This window comes from Pogona vitticeps, chromosome 7 (assembly GCF_051106095.1).
Source record: "Pogona vitticeps strain Pit_001003342236 chromosome 7, PviZW2.1, whole genome shotgun sequence".
Classification (NCBI taxonomy): domain Eukaryota; kingdom Metazoa; phylum Chordata; class Lepidosauria; order Squamata; family Agamidae; genus Pogona; species Pogona vitticeps.
The window spans coordinates 12,027,606-12,047,777 of NC_135789.1; the positions used below are offsets into that span (position 1 = coordinate 12,027,606).

The 20,172-nt window shown below is 45.5% G+C and overlaps 1 protein-coding gene across 2 annotated transcripts in view; it reads right to left on the reverse strand.

The window, feature by feature from the left end:
* Positions 1-20,172, reverse strand: part of PRDM2 (PR/SET domain 2) — a 69,182-nt gene that overhangs the window by 30,244 nt on the left and 18,766 nt on the right. For both annotated transcript variants that reach the window (XM_072977807.2, XM_072977805.2), the window contains exons 3-6: positions 17,938-18,055; positions 16,597-16,700; positions 14,320-14,472; positions 4,520-4,652 (exon numbers count right to left, since the gene is read on the reverse strand). In XM_072977807.2, coding sequence (XP_072833908.2) covers positions 4,520-4,652; positions 14,320-14,472; positions 16,597-16,700; positions 17,938-18,055 — 508 coding nt within the window. The remainder of the gene's footprint in view (positions 1-4,519; positions 4,653-14,319; positions 14,473-16,596; positions 16,701-17,937; positions 18,056-20,172) is intronic.

Below are 20,172 nucleotides of genomic sequence, written 5' to 3' on the forward strand. Positions count from 1 at the left end.
ACCCTTTGCAAACAACATGCTCCCAACCCGCATCCCACATGAGCCTCTTCCCCTTCTCTGATGTTCACAGCAGGTAACAATCCTGACACTTCTGCTTGGATAGGCCTGGAACGGGGTGGGTGGGTGGGCAGCACGCTTATTTAGCTACACTATACTCGTTGAATATACATTTCAGCACAGAAAAGGGAGGTAAAATTAAATAAAAGAATAATACTAAAAAAAACATTCAATTCAAGAAATCAGATCACCTCTGACATGCAAACTGAAATGAAAAGTAGAGACTGTTATGACCGATCCTAGAAGATAAAGCAACAGGAAAAGTTCAGAAAGCAGAAAAACTCATCAGCTAAGAAAATCCTCAGGAATTGTTTCGCTGTTATGTCTTATGTCAGAATGACCATGACGCTGTGGGGAAGGTACAAGCCGTTCCCCATCCACACGTTTCTTCTAATACACAACTTCTCCCTGAGTCAACGTCCAGCATCTTGAGCTTCTTTTGCTAACCATTTTAGAGGGAACAAAATATTAGCCTGTCTGTATTAACGTGTGACCTTCGTGGCCGGGCTAAACCCGTCATTCCCATTTAAGCTTAGATGCTTCCTTGGCCTGTCCAGGCAAGCTAAGAGCTCTGCACGCTCAGGGGGTCAAAGACTGCCCAACTCACTAGGAGTGGGTCCCTCTATGGAGATCAACTTGTGATGTCCTGTTTCTTGCATGCTGTGGTCAGGCTGGTGGCGACCAGAGAATTTGTCCCTTTTCAGTGGTGGCACGGAAGCATCCACTTACCCACATGGACTGGTGTTGCAAAGGGTTGATATTGTAGAGGGTGAGGTCTAGGGACTGTTATTTATATCCTACAATCCCCTGCGTGTGCCTGTGAACATACCCTTCGGACAAAGTGGAATACAAATATATGAGTACTAAAGGGAACCTCGTTCAGCACTTGGTGTTCCTGAGCTTGTATTAACTCTAAGAGACACCAAGAGGCCGTTTTTCATGATCAATCCCAATGGGATTTTTGTTCAGCTGCTTTTTCCATTGAGGTTTGATGTGGGCAAGCAGCCTGAGAAGAATGCCAGGGCCATTCTTTATGGTGGATTAGTTCAAGCCAGATAAGCACAAGGCAAAATTATCCCTCCCCCAGCCTGAAACTTAACCACTGTGCACGTAATGCACTTCATGCACGGAAAAAAGATAGGAAATCAAAGCAGGAAGCCATGTTCCAATTTCTAATGCATGTTCGTACTGTACTTGCCTGGCTTTTCTGACAGTTCCATCTAATTTTTTTTTCCAGATGGCAGCATTCAAGAATGGATGCAAGCTGCCTCTTATTACTTGTGTTTTCTTTATATAACTGTTCAATGACAATAAAAATTCTGAAATCTTGTGGGTTTTCAGAGGGAAAAGAATGTGAGACAAGCAAGGGGTTGTGGGTTAAACCAGCCTGAGACTCGTCTTAAGGTTCTTAAGCTGCGATTCAACTGGCAGTCCCAAGCAGAGTAAACCTATCAAAGAACGGAGTTTACAAAATATCATTTATATTTGGGCATGACATTCTAGCATTCTACGTGGCTGTCACAGAGGCTGGACCCTTTGGGGGACACAGTCTGGACCAGCTGCCATTTGGCTCATCTTTATTGCAAGAGTGTTCCCATGCAACAGCTGGGGAAGCTTCCTGTGGCCATTCCCCAGCAATCTTTGAAACTCCAGGATAGATAAGGCTGGTGGGATAACCCAAGCTCCCTAACCTATCTGAGGAAGGGTCTAGAGATTTGCATGGCGCGAAAAGCCAACACAGAACGTCCTATGACATAGGGCAGCTTCTTAGCCTGGGCTCTGCTTCCTTCTTTCTCCTCACTCTCTTCTCCCTAGCGTGTCTTGAGTTTGTATCTCAACTGCAAGCCAGCCATGCACAGAAAGCCTAGACTTCCATACAACATCTAGCACTTTTCAGCTCCTGATAACCACAGATATTGGACAAGCAAATGTAGCTTGTGAGCTTGAAATGACCTTTGGGTTTCCAGGGTGGAAATCCTATTGCATGAATTACACAGTGTAAGGCTCATGACATCATAAGCAGCAGCAATTTTTTCAGAAACAAAGCATGTCCAATTTCTTTTCCAAAGGTCCTAGATTTCTGCTACTTTTTTTGGAAACCCTCTTTATTATCGAAACGCTGCTCGAGCCACAGGACAGGAAGTCTTTGATGACTGGAAATCGCCACTGCTTGTGAAGTCATGAAGATGATTTGAGTTATTTGGTAAAGACTTCTTTCTCCCAATATGGGTTCCAATTGCTTCCTGACAATGAAAGCGAGTCCACAGAACCATTTCTTCTTCTTTTTTGGTGGTGGTGGTGGTGGTGAAGAATTGGAGATGTTTTATTTCCCAGAAATTACCGTAACAGATGACACAATCAGCCTTATGTGGTATAAGTTACGGTAGCAGGATTTCAGTCACGGGAAGCCTCTCCTGTCACGGAGCACCAGGATACTTACCCAGCACGCATTCAATTTGCTTTCAGACGGTTAGGCAGCTGGACTCAGGCTCTTACTTTGATGGGAGGGTCCCAGGAAAGACCACAGGCATTCTTCCAGCAAACGTATGAAACCATATGTTAGCCTGAAACCCTGGACAGACATAGGTGACAACACGGGCTTCGAATGACCAAGGGCCTGAAATGTCCCGATGTTCCTACTCAGTACAAAAGGGAAAGTGACTAGAATCACTTAAAATGTCTGCAAAACACATCGTTTGGACATCTGGAAGCAAGACATAGAAAATATTGCTATGTCTTGTCTCACACCAGCCTACCAGCAGGCAGAGGTGTTACTTTGTTCAATGAGATCCCTCTCATTGCACACATTTTTTTGCTTCCATTTCCATGTAATTTGTACTTCAGGGGCTTGAAATAAAGGCAATGCACTCACGATAACCTAAGGTCCCTAAGTGTAGGCCTAATACTTTAAAAAAAGATGTTTAAAGGGTTGATCACTTCTTTTTTGGAGTAAAAGGGTAATTTAGAGTCAAATTAAAAGTGGGGACAGATCCTCTTGCTACAATCACCACTGGAATGGCAAACTAGAATCAAAGGTTCTAACCTGAAATGGCCTGTATTCTATCACAAAAGTCCGGTGGTCCTACAACGCAGGCTAATATTGTAACATTTATTTAAAATATTTTTACCCCACCTCTCTCCTTGAAAAGGCCCCAAGACAGCTTACAACCATGAAAGACAACATTTACAGTTGAAAACAATGAGTACCTACAACTAGATTTCCGCTACTTTTTCAAAAAAAGAGAGAATTGGCATGTTTCAGGTTAATAAAACGTATTTGTTTTCCATCTCGAAGAAAACAAACCTTTTGGGGTTTCTTCCTTCTCACCTGCCTAAATGTTATTTGCCTTTAAAAGTCTAATCCACACCAGATATGTCCTTCTTAAGCATAGATGGAGATAATCCAGGCATATTAAATAAAATAAATAATATCTTTTTTTCCTCCCCATCCCCAAATATTTCAAAATGTGCAAAACATGATATAATAGACACCTGTGTCATGGAAGCTCCTTCATGTTAATTTAGAGAGCAACCATTCACCACAAAAATGTTTGGATTACAGAGGTGCACTTGGTTTTCCCTCCAGGGCAGTACCCCAAATAGTACGGTCTTCACAAAGCAAGGAATCTAAATACTCTGTTTTGATGAGTCATGGCCCCAATGTCTATGCCACACTGAAATAAAGCCCTGGGCAAATTCAACCTTTAGAATGGTCCATACCTAGAGATATACTTTCATATTTGAATCTGTATTACTAGGAGAGCAATAACTAATGTAAAATATACTGGTGTACGGCTCCAACACTGACATTTTAAAGTAAAAGAGCAGAGTGCTTTCTCCAATTGCTTGAGATCGTGGTTTACAGAACATGCACACCCATGCAAAGTTCCAGCAAACAGCACCAAAGGCAGTTACAGATACTTTGGCCGAGTTAAAAGAACAAGGATCCCTTCGTTCAGCTAACACGTGATCTATGGAAATATTAAACCTCTAAAGACGACGTTGAGTCACCGGCATTTTTATTTTCCGCATTTCTGAACTGCAACTAACTTCTAGCTACAAAACTGCCAGAGAGGAAATCTGGGCTCCTCCAATCCCCCCCAAAAGGAGCTGGACTTTGCAATTTAAGAAGGGAAAGGGGGGGGGGAGGAAGGAGGCGGCGAGTCGAGAAAAGATCCCTTCCCTGGCAAACCGAGCGCCCAGGAAAAGGTCACAGGACAGGCATACTTGCCCGGAGAGAGGCTGCTCACTGACCAAGTAGGAGAGGAAGGAATCCTTAGCTCACAGACAGGAACTTGGCAGAAGGAACAGCCTGTTTCAAAGAAAAGAGAGGCAGAAGTTGGGCTTTTCCTCCTCATCTGTCTTCTTCCTTGGATTTCTGCTTTGCATGAGGCTAGAAGAGAGAGAAAGAGAGGCGGAGGGAGGGGAGAGGAGGGAAAGGGAAGGGAGAGCCCTTTGCTACCTTTCTTGGCTTTGGGCGAGTTCCTCTTGCTGCGGTGGTGGTGGCTGGCTCTCTCTTCCTCGAGGGCAGCGGCTATGGCTGGGTTGTCTTCCCCATTGTACCACACCAGGAGCTCTTCGCCGGGCTCGATTGGCTAAAAGGGAGGCAAACAAGAGACAAAAAAACAGGGACGCCAATCAGACCGGAGGTGGTCAATTTAAAAAAAAGAGAGAGAGACACAGAGAGAGAGAGAGACAGCGAGAGAGGGAAGCAGGCCAGAGGGCGGGGGAGCCCAGGCCCGACGGCAAACAGCTGTACTCTGCACTAGGAAGAGATTTCCTGCCTGCCTGGCCTGGCCTGGCCCGGCCAAACAGGAAGGACTCTTTAACCCTTGCACCGCTTGGGCGAGCAGAAGGAGCGCCGCCCGCCCGCCCGCCCGCGTCACACCGAGACAGAGAGCGAGCGAGCGAGACAGAGAGGGAGGGAAGGCAAGGGAAAAGGCACAGCCAGCGAGGACGGCGCCCTCTGCCGGATGGAGGACCACATCTGCCCCCCCAGCAAACCCCTATGACTTGCAGGTTTATACCAACTCAGCTTTGCAGCGTTGGGGGGGGGGGAGAGCTTTATAGAAGGTCAATGGGGCGGGGGGTGGAGAGAGAGAAAGATTTTCATTCAAACTCCTGGACCTTTAAGAGCACAAAAAGGGACATATCAATGAATACGGTCCCTAGGCTGATGGCCAGCAACGGAAATGCAGCCGGCTTAGTTCACCTCGCACATACTGTACTTGGGTCGCTTTCTGTCTAAAAAGAGGGCCACCTGAAACTGCTGGTCGAGATTACCCCCCCCCCAAAAAAATCCACTACAAAAAGAGTCAGGCCCATCAGAATCAACACGATGTAGACCCCCCCCCCTGCCCGCGCTCCTCCAAAAGAACGCGCAATACTCAAGGAGGCTTGCGTGGAAGGAAAACAAAACACCACCTGAGTGTCTTCAGAACCAAGAAGGCTCTTGGGGGGGGGGGGAGGTACAGCTGTAGAGGGCTTGATAGGGAATGGCCAGTGCTTCGAATTGGGCCCGGAAATGGACTGGTAGCCAGTGGAAGTGTTCGAGGAGGGGTATTTTATGCTCCCTATACAGTAACTGGCCCCAATCAAGAGTCCAGCTGCTGTGTTTGGAACTAGCAGATGTTTCTGAACCGTCTTCAAAGGGTCCAGTGTGTTACAGTAATCCAAGCAGGAGGTAACAAAGGCATGTGTCAGTGTAGCCAAATTAGAAAACTCAAGGAACAGTTGACACCCTAGAGTTTTCATTAGTTTAGGTATCTGGCTGTGTAGTTCGATCCCCCAGCTGAGCCTCCTTGGTCAGGGGCTGGGCTTGATGATCCCCAGGGCCCCTCCCAGCTCTGCCATTCCAAGACTTTAACTGTCCAAAGGCACCCCTGGCCACGGCTCATGGGATGAACCCAGACATACGCTTGGGGGAGTGTCAGCCCATCTAATACAGGTGGTATCCCTATTCCTTGATCGGCCTTCCAGCCGACCAGGAGCACCCCGGTCTTGTCTGGATTAAGTTTCCATTGGTTTGCCCTCCTCCAGCCCATGACGGATGCCAAGCCCTGGTTGAGAACCAAGAGAGCTTCCTTGGAATCAGACGGGAAGGCGAGACAGAGCTGGGTGTCATCCGCATACTGGTGACCCTGAGCCGCAAAACTCCAGACAGCCTCTCCCAGAGGTTTCATGGGGAACAAAGCAGAACCCTGAGGGATCCCACAGGGTGTTGGAACAGTCAGGGTCTTGAACAGGAGCCCCCACCCCCCGTCTTCTGAATTCTCCCTTCCAGGAAGGACCGGAGCCACTACGAAACAGGGCCTCCAAGTCCCATCCCAGAGAGATGGGCCAAAAGGACACCATGGTTGACGGTACTGAAAGCCCCTGAGAGGCCCAACAGAACCAACAGGGACACACTCCCCCTGTCCAGTTCCTGGTGTAGGCCAGCCACCAAGGCTACCAAAGCAGTCTCTATCCCATAATTAGGCCTGAAGCCAGACTGAAATGGATCTAGATTCTAGATAATCCACTTCCTCCAGGAATCCTTGGAGTCGAGAATGTACCACACACTTTCCCCAGAAATGGAGCCTTTGAGACTGGCCGAGAGTTACCCAGTGAAGTGGGATTCAGGGACGGCTTGTTCAGTAATGGTGTTACTACATTTGGCGACATTCAACAGACTTTGACTACTTTCAATCAGCTAAGCATACTGTGGTAAACAACCTATTTTCTGATCAAATACCATCAAACCTTTTCAGTTCCTTGATTTAGCATTTAAAATTATGTTGACATACACTTAGTTTTTTTAAAAAATGAATAAAACACAGATAAAAATGAGGCGTAGAATCATAGAATAATTGAGTTGGAAGGGACCTATAAGGCCACCCAGTCCAACCCTCTGCTCCTTACATTCAATGGAAGAAAAAAAATGCTTTGCACGCATAAAGTCTCAGCCTCAATGTGCAAAAATTACTTCCATTGGCATAGCGAAAGGTTCTCCCTTCCTTCTCCTGAACCAGAGGGGTTCTTGGACCCAAATGGCAGAGTACCTGCTTTGTAGGCAGATCATCTGGTTCCAGTCCTTGACAACTTGCATGGGCCTTCTCTCTGAAACCTTGGAAAATGGCTTCCAGACCGTAAAGCCAATAATTTTATTGAATAAATAATCTGGAGATCTGGTTACACAAGCCTACTATGTCAGCATGCGTAGTTCAGGCAAATAGAACAATGTGCTGCTGAACCATAGCAAAGGCATGTAGTTTTTATTCTGGTACAAAATCTGCCCCGATAAAACAATGGTTTGATCCAATATAGAGAAGTTTTTTGGTGCCTTTGCCTGAGATTGCAAAAGTCAGCTATAGTCAGAATGAATAATATAAGACTGAACAGACAGTATACAGTAGTATAAAGCACCTGTTTGCTTTCTAAGGTGAGATGTCAATAAATGACATCCAGAGAATATCCTTTTCTTAACAATACATTCAGCACTTGAGGAAGGGAATTTATTCACAAAAGCTTGCACTGAATGTTTCAGAACTGGGTGCAAAATTACTCATCTTACAACTCACCTGGCAATGGTTCCCAATCTTGGGTCCCCCAATTTCTTGGACTTAAAACTTCCAGAAGCCTTCACTACAAGCTCTGCTGGTCAGGATTTTTGGGAGTTACAGTCCAAGAACATCTGGGGACCCAAGGTGGAGAACCTCAATATTGGAGGAACAAAGATTCACCACTGATGTTTCAAATTACTTGGCGGTTACATGGAATGCTCTGAGGTTCCACTCAGTATAGTTGACATTTTGAATACTGAGGTAACCCATCTCCATTTAGTATACTCTGGACATGATGGGCTTCTATGAAAATAAGGTGACATTCTGCCCATGTTCCTCTTTAGTGGTAAGACAGCCCTTTCTTGGTCATATCCATGAGAATCCACCTGTCCCGAGATCAATGGTAGCAATAACTCCAACTGAGAAGCCCTCGGTCCCAGATGATTGATGGGCATCACTCAGCTGGGGCTGAGGCAACCACCTATCCTTTGATAGGTGGTCGCCACTGTTTATGGCCAGCCTTTGTAGCAATGTGGATTCTGGGTAATGTAGAAAGACCCTTCCTTGAATCAAAGCCAGTGAAATCCATCACTATAGTGAGTTTCACCTGATGAGCAAGCTCAGTCCTCCTGTGCTCACTACCATTCACAAAACAGCCATCACAACTGCTTTGTGTCTAGGTGAGAAGTGATTAATTGATGAAAAAAAAAGCCAGCTTCCGGGATTTTCCCTTGCATGGTGTCGCTTTGTGGATGGTGGTGAGCAGAAGAGGGGATCCCGTAGACACCCTCTAGACTGCTGTCATGGGTGTTGTCAGCACCCAGGCTGCCCTTTGCTATGTCAAGCTTGGCATACTTTTTCCTACTGGAAACACAGGTATGATATTGTGCAGCAATCTTGGGCCATTTCCTGGCATTCTGAATTGCGGGTACAGACACACAATATCCCACATTCAAAGAACGGAGGTTTTTAAAAGAATGGAACAGAATGAGAGGCAGAGGTTTGTACTGGAAATTTCTTGCTTGGAAAGCAGGCTTGTAAACAAGGTGAATGGGGATGCTAAGGTTCACTTTGGTGAAATCCATAAGGTTTGAAGGTCCTCAGCCTGCAGAGCTTCCAGAACTGTCAGGAGCATTTCCATTTGAAAGTGGTGTCTCCTTACAAATTGCCTGACTGTCTTTGAATCCAGTATCACCCCAATGTCTTGTTTGTTCCAGGGTGAGGAATGCTGAGTAGCACTCTGAATTCTTCTGTGATGACGGGAATGCACCTATTGAGCTGATAACCAGAACATGCCGGATTGCTTAGAGGAGTAAGGAGTGTTCCTCTACTTTCTGGGAAGCTGAGGAAGGAATAAAATAATTGTGAGGCTTTCTTGTGAAAAACGACATGGCACCCCATCCTTACCAACTGGTTCATGGTGAAGTACTGGCATAGGTGAGCAAATGCCGAAGGTCTCTCCCCACCTCTTTGCCTGTTACACAGATTGCTGTCTGTGTTCATTTTTGATGGACTTAGACTTTGCGGGAGATGATTATATTCTGGACTAATGTTTTCCGTCAGATCATTTGGACTTGTATCCTTTATTGGGGTCCAGGAATGGCCAAGCACCTTGCTGCACTCTGGAGAGCAAGCCAAGACGGAAAACCACAGTGTGATTGCCATCATGCAGACAGATTATTCCAGCAGAATTCTGGCAGTTCCGTTTATGCACACACATGTACGTCGACCGGATCGTAAATATAAGTCTGTAGAAAAGATCTTTATACACCACTTGATGTATTGTTCTGTTTTGAGCTTAGTAGGAATCATGAAGTTAGAAGGAAATCAGACGTCACTTCCTGAGATGTCGCTTCTATTCTTCTATGGGCAGTTTATCTTAACAAAGGTCAAACCATGTCAACATGGTTAGAGATGTCCTTTGTGCCATTCATTATGCAGCTGCTTCTTCTCCACCTGCATTTGGAAAGGAAATGTCTTCCTTTCCTCCCCACTAGTTTCCATGTTAAGAGGACAGGTTATGGAACACCCTGACTGCCCAATGCCAGGGTGGCCCCTCGGTAGTGGAAGGGAGGGCTGGCCATCTCAGCAGTGCCTAAAAGTAGGGACTCAGGTGGATTCAGAAGGGCTCCCCATCCTGCGAAGGAATCTACACCTTTACTTTCACCATAATGTATCATGCTAAATCCTTGTCAATAATCTGTACAATAAATATTTTAGGGCACCGATGGCTCTCTGTCTTCATCAGGACTCAATGTAAATTGGCTGGGGATCTGGCGAACCTCAAGGTGAGGATTAGCACAAATGTAATCAGTGGTTAGGGTCCTGATATGACAAAAAGACATACAGAGACCCTTCCTCCCAGGACACAGAGTAGCCACAATCCCTGTTCTGGGCAGACGGTGACAGACGGTGTAGCGAAAAGTGTGGAGTGGGGTCGTTCCCCCCACTCCAAGGTAACTGGGATACAAATCAGCACAAAGAAGCACCCACCTGCAGAGGGGTCTGTGAAACACAGGCGGGGAAAGAGAAGCCCATGCGGAATTGGGAGGGTGAGACTTGAGGGATGGATGACCAAACCAGACAGTTGTCAGCTGCTGGAGGTTTGAAAGGCTCTAAAAAGTCAGCAGAAAAGAGAGATTGCCAGAGACCAAATGGACTGCAGCTTGGCTAGGAGGCTGTAACATATGGGGGAAGCTGGGTTGCCCTGTCTTCTCTATGGGTACATGAAACTATTTGTGTTATGCCAAACTGTCTTTGAATATATATTTTTACAAAGCCTTTTGGCTTTTTGAAACTGCACTCCTAGGATTTGCTGATTAGCTATTAGTACAGGTCAAGGTGTGAAATTGTGTTGGGCAGTTGCAAACCCCTGGAAAATTGAAGGATTCCCCCCCCCCCGGGTACCCTACTTGCCTCTAATAAGCCCTAGAACCAGCCACACCAGTTGGGTAAGAAAGTGGGAGAATATATGCTGACGAAAGCCTCTCGACCCAAGTCTGCCACCAGCAAGAAATGAGAACCATCCTTGAGGGTCCGCTGGTAGAGCAGTGGCTCCCAGCAGAGAAGGGCATGGACTGTGGTCTGGCTGCCCACCTGTTCCGCTCAGAGGGAGCAGGGCCGTTTCCCAGCCGAACCACAGTTCATACCCATCTCTAGGTCCTGGTCTTGGATCCCGGATGCTCTTGGACTACAGCTGCCGGAAATCCTGTCCAGCACAGCTAGGGGTAAAGGGTTCTGGGAGTTTGAGACCAAGAATCACAGAATCATGAAGTCGGAAGGGGCCTCCAAGGGCATAGAGTCTGTCCCACGACGCAATGCAGGAACACAAAACAAAGATATCTGCCAGGTGGTTGTCTTAAATTTCTCTCAAAGGCCTCCAGTGTTGCATCCCAGAATAGACCTTTGGTCTAGATGGGTGGGATAGAAATCCAACAGTAAATAAATAAAATATAAATCCCGTCCCTAATGACAAATTTCACATTCAGTACACATCACCCCTTGGATTTCTATGTGAGCTCAACGTATCCGATTACACTGTCTGTTTGTGCCATCCCACAAATATTGTTCATGGATGTCATTTTGCAGCTGACCGTCGTGCTGTGAACCACTGAAAGAACACAGACTGCTCATGCTTACATTTTCATACTAACTTTTCCAGGTTGCTATAGCTTTGAGTCAGTCATATCAGATGATGTAAAGATCGGGATGATATCCTTAGGATGGCATGTTAGAACATAGCTTTAAGATGGGACAGAATGCTGGCAGACGCGCAGCGGGATGACAAAAGCCACTTCATTTGCCATTTCAGATAGCTGTTTCCACTGTAACTTACACATCTGCTGCCATCAGCACCTACAAATACACCCAGCAGAGCAAAATGTTGCCTACACTGTCGTTAACTGATGTTCACCTGTGACCGGTCTATTGTGATGCCAAGCACTTTTTAACTTTCCCCAATCTAAACACTTGGAAGAGAATTTCCTTCTTCCCTCTCTTGCCACAGTCGCAAGACAGACAACCCTGCAACCATCCCACATGGACACAAGGAGAATGTGGGAACCCAACTCCAAAGAAATTGGGTTATAATCAAGGAAAAATTAAAACAAGTATAGCAGCTTAGAGCGAGTTTCCTTGGCTTGTTTGTCGTCTGTCCCTTCTGCAGCTGACTGTCTAGGAAAAGTCAGTATTCTGAACATTGTTTTTTTTCTCTTTTTAGTACTCCAGCTTGAGGGTAGCGGAATTTTGTATTTTGCATTATTTTTAAGAAATAAAAATATAAAAATAAAGTGACATTAAACAAGAAAAAAAATCCCAGAAGCTGGCTCCTTTTTTCATCAGTTAAGCACTTCTCGGCATTCCGTGATTTCCCCAGACTATTTCCCACGGACATGAAAAACCTGAAAGAGGCTGTCCAAAATGTTGTTACCAGTGCACCAAGGACGCCCAACTCCATCGGCTTTTTAAGATCTCCCAGAAAGCCCTTCTCTCAGTCTCCCAGGCCCCAGTGTGTGGCCAACCATGTCCAGAGGTGTCACGACCTGTCATGACATGTTACGTCATGAACTGACTTGCGTTGGGAACGCTTTACAGCATTCATGATGCAACATAATCCATTGTATGTTATGTTACATGACATGTCATGCTGAGCTTAACATGTCACGACTTGTGTGTCATGACGTAGCTTGAGTCATGTTATGACTGAGATTAAGATGTCATGAGGTCGTGTCATATCACAACATAACCAGGCGTGTCATGACATGACCCAGATTGTCGTGACATTGCTGAAGAGGTCTGGACATCACCTTTCTTGTTGTGACATGTCTTGGTTTGTCATGACAGGATAACACAGCATTCACAAAGTGACACAACACGAGAAAATCCTAGGCTGATGCCCAGTTTCAAAGTTATAATTATTTGTTTGGGTCCCCCCCACCCTCAGTTTTCAAACTACCTTATAGCATGCTGTATTGTGCTGTTGCACAATACCTATTCCTATAGATGCTTGTGCAGTCAGACTAGGAAACGTGAGCTCTAACACTGAACTGTTTGTTATTCGCTCTCTCTTCAACAAGAGCTGAACTCCCTGTGCTTGCTGAAGGAAGAGTGAGACAGAAATGAAGTAAAATAAATAAATGAAAATCACATCACCCAGACCATATAAATCTTCAGTGGAAGCAAACATTTTGGAGAGACAGTGACTTCCTTTGCAAAAGTATCCAGAGACTTCAAATGAATGAAGTGAAAAATGTTTGGTATGTGGCCTGGGTTGCTTGTCATAAAGGGACTAGATTCCCCACCCCACCCCCAAAATTCAATTTATTAGGGTTAAGAAACCAGAATCTGTAACATAATTCCTCCAATGATTTAATCTACCCCTTTTGTGGAGAAATAAATTAAATCATTGTATGTTTCAGAAAGCAGCACAGTCAGCTAAGTGTGGTAAAACTAAGCCTTCTAGGAACACAAAAGCAAACTGTTTCAAGGCAATTATATATTACAATTATATAGTTTGGATATAAATAAGTTAAATAAACCAATCCATACTAGTCACATGTGAAGTCTACCAATAAGAAGGAGGAGAGAAAGTGGCTTGTGTTGATTTGGCCTTCGACGGCTCATTTTCCATGGAAGTCTCAATCACAGCTCAATCACTTACGAAGTCTGTAGTCCCAAACTATTCCCATACCAGCATGGCACTCAAGCCTCTTACAGTAATTCCAGGGAAGCAAATATGCTTCCCCAACAGTGGCAAAGACGGCAACTACAATCATCTGCCCTGAACAGAGCCAAGGATGACTAATCTTGGGAGCTGCCCTTTAACAACGCCAGGGGGAGCTCAGATTCGCCATCCTTGGGACTCTACAAGGACTGATGAGCTCTTCAGGATCCCAAAAGAGAGGCTTTTTGCTAGCTCCATCTGGGATCATCAGGCACGGAACAGCTGCTTCGGAATACAAAACAGCTGTTTCCCCAATGGACTATTCCTGCAGGTATTGGACAGCAGTTTCCACAGAATTATTAACAGCAGTTTCACAGTTGCCTTAATTTTTTTACATGAAGAAATGTGTTCTCACTTGTATTTTTCTCCCAAGGTATTTCCCCCTCCTCCCTCTCCCAAAACCAAATAGTGACATTACAACCCAAAACGTTATGCCATCTGTGGTTACCAGGACATACATATTCTTCACTTTAAAATTTTATAAAACTTTATAAAACCCATAAAGACTCCTCGAAACGCACGTGTATCCCAAAGGGCCGTTCAAAGCAAATTAAAAATAGGGTGATGCACGTAAGGTATTTACCGTCATTATCAGAAAGACTCAGAATTCAGGGGAAATGGTTCAGCCTATGAAGGTGCTTCATAGTACTGCCAGGGCCTCGGCACGTCGAGTCTAGGGCTGCAATTTCTCTGGCCTCTGAAGGATGCTTTCTTCAGTGGTGGCCAAAGTGGTGAACTGCAACTCTCCCCAGCTCTCCCGGATAGAGCCAAGAAGGCAGAACGCTAGTGTCACAGTCTAGAAAGTTTTGGATGGCTGCACGTTGCATCCCTTTACTTTAACTGCAGAAAATGGAGAGTGAAGTTGGAACTTCTTCATAAAAGCAACTTTGTCACTATCCTCCTTGAGTATTGATCAAGCTCAGGCACATCAGTATCAGAAACACACACACCCACACCCACAATTAACATCAATTAAAACAGACCTGGTAGTCCTGTTACCTTTAGAGTTTTGTAGTAAATGGTTCTGTTGATCTCCAAAGGGAAGAGATTCTGTTCTTTTCCTGAACGAGCCCAGTTCACATAGCGCAGCCAATTCCCCTTCTCTGGGTCCGTAGCATCAACACACATCCAACCCAAGTTTGGATAGTATACCTGGGAAAACCAAAGAGAGAGAACCAGGGACAGAGGAGGAGAGAGATTAAGCCGCGAAGCAGACTTAGGCCTCGTCTGTTCCAAAAAGGGGGCACTTCATATGCTTGTAACTGTTCGGATTTGAAGCCAGGAAAGGAACACATCCCAGGATGATCCCTCTGAGATTAAAAATGGTCCCACGGTGGCTCTCCTCCCACTCATTTCCATGGATTTGTTACAAGAGCGTTAGAACATGAAATGGCAAATTCATGTTCTAGACTTCTACCCGCTGAAAACATTATTGCTAGCCATCAAGGAAGAAATCAGGGCAAGGTCTCCCCAGGCCAGGATGAGCCCCCCCACAGCTGTTTTTGTTCCCATTTCACTCAGTCATTTGCCCTCAATTCTCGCAGGCGACGATCACATTAGGTCCCTGCTTTGCGAACCGTTTGTTTGCAAAATGATGATTTTTCCGGCTCCGCAAAATGGCTTCTCTTCGCAAAATGGCTTCCCTCCCATCGCAAAATGGCTATTTTTCGGACAGAAGGTTCGGACGACAGCGATTTTAAACAGCTGACCGGCTGTTCTCTATGGGTGATCTTTGCTGGATGAGGAGGTATTTCCCCATTGGAACGCATTAACCGGCTTTCAATGCATTCCAATGGTTTTTTTTTCGCATGACAACGATTTCGCTGTACAACGATTTTAACAGAACAGATTATCGTCGTCATGAGGGGCACCACTGTACCTCCTACAGGCACAGAAGACCTTACATGCTAATATGAACAGTTCCACAAATGTCTCTGCGGGAACACCATCTGCAGAAGAAGACACACGGTTTGTGCTGGGCTTTCTAGCCATGGCCTTTGGCCGCCTGCTGCTAACCACGTCAATCACGATCTGGCTCGGGTCAGGGTTTGTTTCACAAAACGAAGAGGCCGTAGCAAGCTTCTTTCTCTGTTCTGTCAGAGGGAGCCAAAAAAAGAGCCCATAGCTCATGTGCCTTCTGCCGCCTGACGGCACACCGTGTACTGAGTATACTGGAGCATGGCTACTATGTACAGGGATAATAATCTGCCCTGCCCACGCACTTATGGTCGCCTTTCACGCATCCAGAACATGTGAGGGGAGGATTGGTGTGTAATGTTACAGATAGCAGGTGGTGGCAGAGTTGCTATGGATTTTGGATCTGCCACACTTCCTCTTGTGTTGTGTATGTTTTTGCGTTTCTGCTAAAAAGGTCATCTGAGTTTCCTGTGCACATCCAGCCGGGAGTCCCTAAGCCTCTGCCACTTAAGAGAAAAAGAGAGGAGGGAAAGGGAAGGGAAGGGAAAGAAAGGGAAGGGAAGGGAAGGTTACCCAAGCCCGAGATGAGGTCACGTGAGGTGAGGTCTCCTATAAGGGCTTTCGGTCTCCTGTTGTGTATGCAAAAGGGTTCCAGGCCCATGTCAAGCGCCTCCAGAAAGAGCTGGGGGAAATTCACCCGCTGCTGCCCATCCCTGTCACCCATACTAGGTCAGATGGCTTAGTGGCCTGATTTAGTATCAGGGACTTCCTAGATGCCCGGGATCTCACATGGAGTGGTTTTTAAAATGAAGGACTTCATGCATGATGCATGATCTTATCCAAAAAAATACTGAAATTAGTATTTGACTTTTTCTGGCCGTGGGAACCTTGTTATCAGTGTCAATGCTTGTCCTCCATACATGGCTGCCGATCCATTTCCAGGCACAATTCAGACTGCTGTTCCCAAGCGATAAAGCCCTACAGAACTTGGGTCCAAGCAATCTCAAGGGCAGCTCCGCCTTGATGAGCCTGCTCGACTGTCCAGATCATCAGGAGAGGCCATTTCTCGTGGTCCCACCACCTTCACAGGGGCACTTGGTGGGGACCCAGGAGAGGACCTTCTCGGTGGCTGCTCCTTTATACTCTGGAACTCCCTGCCACTGGAGGCCAGGCTGGCCCCATCTTGTCTGTCCTTTTGCAAGCAAGCAGGCCATGGAAGAGACCCCCGGGGTCACTGAGCTGAACCCCCAATGGGGCAGGACAACCACGGCTCAGTTGTCCTCTCCCACGGACGCCTCCCCCCAAGCCCTGCTTCAACACCTGTAAGGCGAGCCCCTCATTTCGTGGCTTTGCCCTTACCTCCCACATATACACATTGCTCTTCACTTGAGATCTTTTCTTCTTGTCACCAACAAAGGGTCCAAATTTCCTGCCTCTGAAAATTGGTTTTGTTGCCCAGACACCTAAAGGTCAAGCAAAGAACTGAAATGAGCTCACTTTAGATGATAGCAGTGCCACATTTAAAGAAAAAACAGTGCAAATATGAATAAATGGCAAGATCGGCTGCAAACTGGAGAAGAGGCCCATTACACTCACTTGAAATTGCTGAGATTATTTCTAAGGTAGGAATTATACAGATTGGGGGAAGGCTGGGGGGGGGGGGCTAACAGAGAATTCCACTCCATATACTTTTAGCATGTGCAACTAAAAGTCAAGGCATATACAACAGAAACTTTAGGGGTGCAGAATGAACTTAGGAGCAAAATGAAGGAAATGGTGCCATCCAGAAACCAAAAGATCACTCTTAATTTCCCCCTCCTCTATCTAGCGTAAAAAACGACAAGCAGAGCACTCAGTGGTTTTTTTTTTTTTTAATGAAATGACACCTATGGTGGATGGCAGATGCTATGTGGAATTTCCAGGGAAACTGAACATCATGGCCAAGTATGGCAGTAAAAGCAGAGACCTCACCGTGGTACAATTCTCCTTGTTTTCAGGGTGGGCTAAGTCCCAAGGAGATGGCGCTACAGAGGCCAGAAAAAAAGTTGGCTTCAGTCTTATGCAGCATGCTCCTCACAACACTAAATATCTGTTTATTTACTAATTGCATTTATAGACAGTGCCCTACTGAGAGCTGTCTGGGCAATTCGTACAAGAGAGATAAAACCAATTGTGGTAGAACTGGCAAACGCAGGAGAAAACCAAAGGTCAAGGTAAACTGCAGTTCAAGGATCTAAAGACCCAGTTTGCATAATTTTAAAATTGAGGGAGTAAAAACCTGAGAGAGAGAAAAAAATGTCATTAGTGCATGCCCTGTTCCTGGACCTAGAGGAATTCAGCTAGCACAGGCCATCACTTGGAGGCATTTTTCTGTCTCAGTTACCCTGAAAGCCTTATGGCGTTACCATAAATTGGTTCAGACTTGATGACACCTAAGATAACACTGAAAAGAAGGGCTTCCAGAATGCACCGCCACCTTTTTCCTGGGTCCCTACTTCTCCTGAGTTAGTCACGTCACTGTAAGTGGTCTTGGGACTTCTCTCTGGCTGCTGCCCACCTTTGCCTTCACCATCACCGACTGCCCCTTCTTACCTGAAGCCCATGAGCCATCTTCTCCATCTTTCCCCTTCTCTCCTGGTTCAACTTATTTTTGGTTCCAGGAGGTCTCTTCTTATGTGGTATATTTCGAGATGCACTTACCAAGCCGTGTCTTGTCAACAGCAGACGGAAGGAGTCTCACTTCCTCAGGAAGTCCTTTCAGAACGTGCTCGGGTACACCTGCTAGCGTCTCAACTGATTCGGCAGGCTCGATTGGGTTCTACAAAGACAAGAAAAGCAGGCGCCAACTCGTAAGAACTCCTCAAGAGAACCCACCGACATTCGAAGCAACACAACTCAAACCCCACCTAAAATAAAGCCAAGCAGCAATGAAACTAGCACTTCAGCATCGTTGAAACACTTAGCGTGAAGGGCACCTCTGAACTTCGAAGCCAGAAAACGAATAATATAAATTCCTTCCCTGATGTATGATCTATCCTACAATCCACTAGATGTGATGGATACCCGTGAGAATAAAAAGCTTTGAAATTGGTCAGACCTAGAGGGTGGGTTGGTTGGTTGGTTGGTTTGAAATTTGTTTGTTTTTATAACAAATAAATGAGGCAGCCTTTTTCTTAATGACCGGTGGTCTGAGGGCTTTTTTTAATGGCTTGTTGTGCTCTATTGTTTAAAATGTGCTTTGGTATTGATTTTATTTACCGTTTTTAATATCATATTTGTTTAATTCTTGTTCTAATGTTTTTATATAGTTACTGTTTTTAGCTTCTAAGGATTGTCTTTTTAATGATGTAAGCCGCCTTTGGTCCTTCTAAGAAGAAATGCAGGATAAAAATAGTTTAAATAAATAAGACATTATTTATAGGCTGCCTTTCTTTAGACAAGGGTCACATCTGTCACCCTTTATTAACCACAGGAAATAAAACAATGTTCTTTTTAAGAGACATGGCATGAAATAAAATGTGCAATTTTATTTCTGTTCCTTACAAGAGACCTTTTATAGCACAGATTATGAAAATCCGCATCTTGGGTTTTATTCTAGCTGAGCCTTCTCTGTTTTTCCAATAGACTTTTGCTCTTGCTTCTCAGCTCCTAGACACCTGTCCTAGAAATATGTACTTAAACTTAAGAACATTTCTCCTTTTCTCCCCTTTCGTCTGCTGCACCTTTACTTTGCTTTATTAAAATTGAAACTTGAATTCTTGGGGCAGAAACGAGTCTTTTCCGCGCAATACACTTGTCAGTGGTAACCAACAGTTGCATCATTCCATTCAAAAAAGAAGGATCCAAAGGATGTCTAGCACAAGAGAAACACAGGTTGCTTTCCTGCACCCATGGAGCCCTGGAATAAACGCTCACAGGTACCGACATATACCTGTGGAGAGCCTCATTCCAAATATTCCAGAACTGAGCAGCATTTTGGACCCCTTCCCGCGAGGCATGCTCAAAAGGCAGGGGCTGCCAGTGGCCACGTCCAGTTCTGAATCCACTGCAGTGGAAGAACACCAAAAGCCAACACTCAAGCAGAGAGAAGGGGCCGGCTGCCTGAAGACCTGAGAAAGGACGGATGTTACTGCCAATCCATTAGGGGGAGAAAGGCAGCATATAAATATGGTAATGTAATAAAATTAAGCAATGAATTAAGCAACTTGTCCTCATGTCAAAACAGGCTAGGGTGGTTGGGAAAAAGACAGACGGGAAAGAAAATATATTTGCTCCAACAGATGTCAGCAGAAGACCATAAAGACGTTGGGTCCGCAACCTTGGGCCTCCAGATGTTCTTGGACTACAACTCCCAGAAGCCTTCACCACCACCCTGTGCTGGCCAAGATTTCTGGGAGTTGAAGTCCATGAACATCTGGAGGCCCAAGGCTGGGGACCCCTGTAGCTAGTGGGCAGATTTTGCAAGTAAAATTGTAAGACGTTTTCCTCGAGCAATTCTTGTAAACCTGCATGTTATTTATTTTTAAGACAGTTTTCAACAGCATAGGTAGTTATTTAGACTCAAGTTATGCTTCCTTATGGGGACACTGGCAGGACATGAAAACAAGATTCAGTACCTACGTATATAGGTTTACTCCAGACAGCGTAAGCATGCTTTTGTTATCTAGTTCAGTGGTCCCCAACCTTGAGCCTCCAGATGTTCTTAGACTTCAACTCCCAGAAATCCTGGCCAGCAGAGGTGGTAGTGAAGGCTTCTGGGAGTTGTAGTCCAAGAACATCTGGAAGCCCAAGGTTGGGCACCACTGATCTAGTTGATAGCCACTGCAATTGCACAGTGCTAATATATATTTGTCAGAATTAATGCTTACAAGCACTTTTCATCAACAAAGATATACTAACAGACACTAGTAGAGATCAATTCAAAACAGATAACCC